Source organism: Xenopus laevis, chromosome 3S, assembly GCF_017654675.1.
Source record: "Xenopus laevis strain J_2021 chromosome 3S, Xenopus_laevis_v10.1, whole genome shotgun sequence".
NCBI lineage: Eukaryota > Metazoa > Chordata > Amphibia > Anura > Pipidae > Xenopus > Xenopus laevis.
In genome coordinates, this window is record NC_054376.1 from 22,371,434 (window position 1) to 22,377,433 (window position 6,000).

The following is a 6,000-nucleotide window of genomic DNA, read 5'->3' on the forward strand; positions in this document are numbered from 1 at the left end:
AAAAGGGTTGAGGGTTGGAATGGACCTCCTAGGGTCAACCAGAGAACTTGATGTCCAAGGTTCACTCAAAGAATTATAAGCTATATTTTTAACATGGCTAAGATGAGAGCAGATGAATATGATCTTCCCAGGGCCTTGACATTAGATAACTGTGCGATAGACATGGTGCTGCTGGAAGCCATTATCTTCTCATTTTCTTCTAAACAATATGGACAGTGCAATTTTGCATGACTTCAAAGCCCTTAGAATAATGTCTTGTGTTTCTGTGCACTGTTACATTTTGCAATACTCTTGATGACCCCTTCTCTACAACCCTCCAGCTCAAAAGCACCAGAACTGAGAGTAATAATTGGCAGAACCCTACGGACACAACAAGGTGACGAGGAGCAGGAATTTACTGTGGATGAATTGCATCTCCATCCTGAGTTTGATTCCGACACCTATGATAATGACATTGGTGAGCAGGGGCGGATGGATGTCAAATTTCATCACTTTCCCACCAGACTAGCACAAACTACTTCCTACATCATCCTCACATTTCATCACTTTCCCACCCCACCACTGCACATTATTCCTATATCATCCTCACATTTCATCACTTTTCCAACCCACCACTGCATACAACTTCTTTTATCATCCTCACATTTCATCACTTTCCCACAGACCACCACAAACTGCTTTCTACATCATCCTCACATTTCATCGCTTTCCCACCCCACCATAGCACACTACTTCCTATATCATACTCACATTTTACCACTTTCCCACCCCACCATCGCACACTAATTCCTAAATCATCTGTAACGATTGGTATCCCAACCCCAGAACAAACCCCAAGGTCCCGGCTCAGTCTTTCTCCTGTAGCAGCCACCTTTGGCCCTGGGAGGAGCCCTCAGCTACTCAGATGCAGCCAGGTCTTAGTGTGGGAGGACCGGGGGGAGAGTTCTGGGCGAGCAAGGGAACCGCACGTGGAATAAACGGAGGACAAGAAGCGTAGTCAAAGGATGGACCAGGTCAATACCAAAGATGAGACAATACGGTACCAGATCAGGAACAGAAGAGTAGTCGAGTTGACAGGCCAGGGTCAGGACAGGCAACGAAACATCAGAGTCAGTCAGGCAGAGGGTCAAACACAGATATCAATAATAATAAGTGCACCCAGGAACTAGTAAACAGAACCTATATTGGGCAATGATTCAGTGCAGGGCAGGGGTCTTTATAGGCAGCCTAATGGCTTACACTGATCACATGGGACCAGATAGATAACAGCTGAACAAAGCCCTGCCCTACTTGCAGTTACACGTATAGCAGTAGAAGTGAACCAGGGCCAGAGCTGTCTGCTCACATAGAGCAGACAGTCCAGAAACACCAGGTCTCTGGTTCAACTCCAGGCAAAGTATTACATCATCCCCACATTTCGTCACTTTCCCACCCCACCATCGCACACTACTTCCTATATCATCCTTACATTTCATCACTTCCCCACCATCACACACTACTTCCTATATCATCCTTACATTTCATCACTTCCCCACCATCACACACTACTTCCTATATCATCCTCACATTTTATCACTTTCCCACCCAGGCCCGGATTTGAGCAAGGGGTGTCCAAAAGCCGCAAGGCCGGATTTGAGCAAGTGTCGCCCCGAGGCCACATGGTCCAATCGCCAGACGTCTCTTGCGTGCACACCTTCCCATGGCCACATGGTCCGGACCCCTAAAATTTTGTTGCCCTAGGCCCGGCCTTTGTGGCCTCGACACAAATCTGGGCCTGTTCCCACCCCATCACTGCACACTACTTCTTTTATTGCCCTCACATTTCATCGATTTCCCATGCCACCATCGCACACTACTTCCTCTATCGTCCTGTAAACTAGTCTCTCTAGTCTTTTGTGCACCTCATTCTTTCACTGGGTCATCTTCTTACCACACTACATCTAGACAGGTTTTAAGGTAGAGTATATCCTTTAGACCCTAAGCCTAAAAAAGTGACCTCTTAGACAACATCTTAGGTAAAAGTATGACCTACATGTGGCTATTTGTTCAATAATGTTATAAATCTTCAGTATTTATAGTCGGTCTGGATCAGCAACCAACTGTTGCTAACCTCCAAATCCCAATGGACTCCCAACCTCTGTAGGCTGTGGGACCAGTTCAGCAACAGCTGAGGGGGACATCCCTGTTTTTAATTAAAGTTAGGGCCCAGCTTTCGCTTGTCCTCCTGTTGTCCTACACCTCCAAATGTTCTTGCTATTGAAACTCACACCTGCTTCTTCTTTTTGATACTAAACATTGCTTCCTTAACTTTGTATCCCAATCCCATCTAACCTCATCAAGTTCCTCACTTCTCTGTCTTTCCCAAGCTCTATTTTTCTTCTACTAATAGCTCAGCTATGTCTGTTACAAAAACCCAGATCTTCATGGCCAGACCCTCTAAATACAATGCTTTTGCAAAATCTCTGACATCCTGCCCAATCTCATTTTTTCTTCTCTGTTTTTCCAAGCTCTTCTTAATCTACACTCTACATCAGGATCCTGCGCCAAGGAGACAGAAAGCACCCGGCCTGCGTGTATTCCTGATTTAGGGCTGACCTTACCAGACTGGACCGAGTGTGAGATATCTGGGTATGGAAAACCCAACGAATGTAAGAAGTCTTTCTTGCTGACCCACCTATATTCTCTTCTGACATGTTGCTGCACTTCCTTATCATCTTCATTGACACATAACACCCTGTTCTAGCTTGGACACCTCTAAGAAGCACCTTACAATTCTCCAAGCCTTAGGCCAAAAAGAGCATCAGAACCTGTTTAGCAAATACCCAAGTTCATCAAGATGTTTAGATGAACAGATAAAGAATGACATTCCTTTGCAGGGGTGTCCCTTGTTTGTATAAGGAATTTTTAGTTCAGCTTGCAGATTCTACCTTGCCTGTAGATAAACTAGACTTTCCTTCCCATAAAACTCTCTCTCTCCTCATCCCTCTCCCATAGTAAGAACTCCAGTCAGTGTAAGTCTTCTGCTACTGTTCAGTAACTGCTGGTGGACCTCTACTGGACCTTCTTGGGGTGGATTGCACTACTTAGGGATGCCTTCCTATTCATATAACCCAGCTACCATTTCTCTGTCTTTTTAGTTTCAATACTGTATTCTGACCAATTGAAGGAGGGCCATGTGAGACTGTATCCTTACAGTATGTGCATCTCAGAGCATCTCTCTGATCACATAGTCACGAAGAACATGCTGTTTGCCGGGGACACACGGAACCTGGATGATGCTTGCAAGGTGAATGTACAACAAAAGAAGCTTTAGGCATTCTGTACTGTATCTATGTAACTGGTATAGTAGGGGCCTTGGTAATGAGCTGATAGGACAGTATAGGTTTATAGTTGTTGTATTGTTTAATACAAACGTTCTCCAACTCTGCAGTCCCAGTGGCTGCAGCAAAATAATCCTCCAAATAGAATCCCTGTTTATCTGTTTAAAGCTGGCTCCATGATCTTTGTCCCTGCAGCTGGAGTTGTAAATAGTAAAGGGGGTGCAAAGGCAAAAATAATATCCAATACAAATCTCTACACAGTCACGGCTGCTCTACAGGGAAACAAACAAAGCTGCTTGAGTTCTGCATGGCTGGGAATAAGGCGGGGCTCCACCTGTTGTGCATAAGCATGATTGTTTTCCTGCAGAGCAGTTAGGGACCGTCTGACAATTCCTACCCACAGCACTAAATGAAGGGAAAATTTCACTGCATACAGTCAGGTTTCTTATAAAAACAGTACACATTTTTTAATTAAAGGAAAACTATACCCCCCAAACAATGTAGGTCTCTATAAAAAGATATTGTATAAAACAGCTCATATGTAAAATCCTGCTTCATGTAAATATACTTTTCTAGTAGTGTGTGCCATTGGGTAATCATAAATTGAAAATTGCCATTTTAAAAAATAAGCGCCACCCCCTGGGATCGTAGGATTCACTGGACTCACAAACATACCAACAAACTATACATGTTAGGTCACATGAGCCAATTAACAGACAGAGTTGTGTCTTTTGCTTCCACACTTCTTCCTGTTACAGTTAGAGTTGAAGTATTTCTGGTCAGGTGATCTCTGAGGCAGCACACAGACCATCACAAAATGGTGGCTCAAGGCAAGAGATGTAAAAGGGCAATATTTACTTAAATATATATTCCCGTTTGGTAAGATTCTTTAATATGCCACTTAATATGATATGAACTATCTGTTGCTTAAGTGTTCATTTTGGGGGTATAGTTTTCCTTTAAAGTATATTGGAAATAGGTTTCTTTTTCATTAAAGAAAGTAAAAAATGTATTTTATTTTTTTGCCTTTACTTGCCCTTTAAATATACAGGAATGTCTGTATCATGTGACTGTCTGACTGTGTTCCCAGTAGAGGGAGCTCTTCTCTCAAACTATGCAACTCTGAGGGGTGGCTTATACCAGGGCTCTCGTGACTTACCCTTTAAAATCCAAAATGGTTGTGATTCTCTGAGACTGGAAAGTCAAAATCTTTATTTATGATAAACAGGTCTCTGTTATGTTAGAAGCCACCAAAACTAGAGTTAAAACTATTTAATATTGTACAGTATATTATAACACAGGAATGCCTATACTTTACTAATCTGGGGTCTACAACTAGTGATGTTACCCCATTATGATCTACATCCATAAAAGCATTGTTAGCATTCTTTTCCATGGAAAATATTACTTAAATATTGATTTATGGGAAAATGTATATTGCTATATTTAGCAAACAACTATTTCTTATGTAACTGTAACATAGTAAATATCTGAATGAAAAACATGAAATAGGTTATTTAGACAAGCTGTTTGTTGTCAGTAAATGTGAATAAAGATTTAGTGCGCTGTATTCTCGAATGGCAATAACCTAGAAAGGAAGAAGAGGCCTAGATGGTGTATTAACCTTTGTATAAATGGATATTTATGCGCTCAGATTTACTCACATGGAGATGGCGATAATCAGACAGTTCAAATATGTGATCGCTCCTTAATCCAGGTGTATACGGCCCTCCCTACTGCATGCCTGGCGGGGGAGAAGCTCACAATAGTGCAGAGCGGCTGATGTTAAATGCAAAAACTAAATATTTCTGCGCTTACCGGAAGATGAATAATCACAGTGCATTCAGTCCTCTGGGAGTAGCGGTATGCTGCAACGGTCCTTGCGGGTGTATTCGCCGCCCCGGTTCGCCGATCTTGTTAGGTAGAGCTGGGAGATGAAGTTGAGCAATAGGCAGTGGATCAACCTCTTTCAGCTTCCAAAGGATAGCACTCAGCTTGTTCTCCACACTTCCAGGTGAAGGGTTAGTCTCCGCTAATCCTTTTTTGGCATTAACACATTCAAGCCCATTTCAGGGAAATGAATAAATACTTTTATTGGAATAAATAATTAAATATATATAAGACTTTACAGAGCTATTATGTTGCTCCTGGCCCAACGCGTTTCTTATCTTTGAATACTTCTTCAGGGGCAAAATTGTTTGTTGTCAGTGTCTTGATCTACTGATCACCAACTAAACGTCTACTGGTAGATCCCAATCTACATTTTGGACACCCCTGTTATAACATCACCATATTATATTATGTTTATTAAAATATTTAAATATGAATATTTTGTTATTGACGACGTGAACTTGTATTTTGCAATAAACAATTGTGTTTTTGTGAACAAGAAAGATAATGAGGCTCTGAGGCTAAAGCTGCTGTCCTTGAAGGTACCATGGACATGGTGGATCCAACATGTTGGCCACTCTATGGTGCATCAGCTGATGAGGAAGTGGCCATTAGATTCGACTCACTTCCTGTCACTTCCTTGCTTTTCGGGAATTGGAGAGCAACACAAGCATGAAGGTGTGATTTGGTAGCCCCTATATGGACTGGTAGTCTGCAGGAGGCTCTTTTGGGCAGTACATCTTGCAACCAAATTTGCCTCCAAGCCAGGAATTAAAACATAAGCACCTGG

The 6,000-nt window shown here is 42.3% G+C and overlaps 1 protein-coding gene across 1 annotated transcript; it reads left to right on the plus strand.

Annotated features, from left to right (window-relative positions):
• Positions 1-199: 199 nt before the first annotated feature.
• On the plus strand, positions 200-3,313 carry LOC108712281 (salivary plasminogen activator gamma-like). Its single transcript, XM_041587743.1, has 3 exons — positions 200-457; positions 2,508-2,693; positions 3,138-3,313. Exons 1-3 carry the CDS (start codon positions 295-297, stop codon positions 3,311-3,313), a joined length of 525 nt encoding a protein of 174 aa, XP_041443677.1. The 5' UTR covers positions 200-294.
• The last annotated feature ends 2,687 nt before the right edge of the window (positions 3,314-6,000 follow it).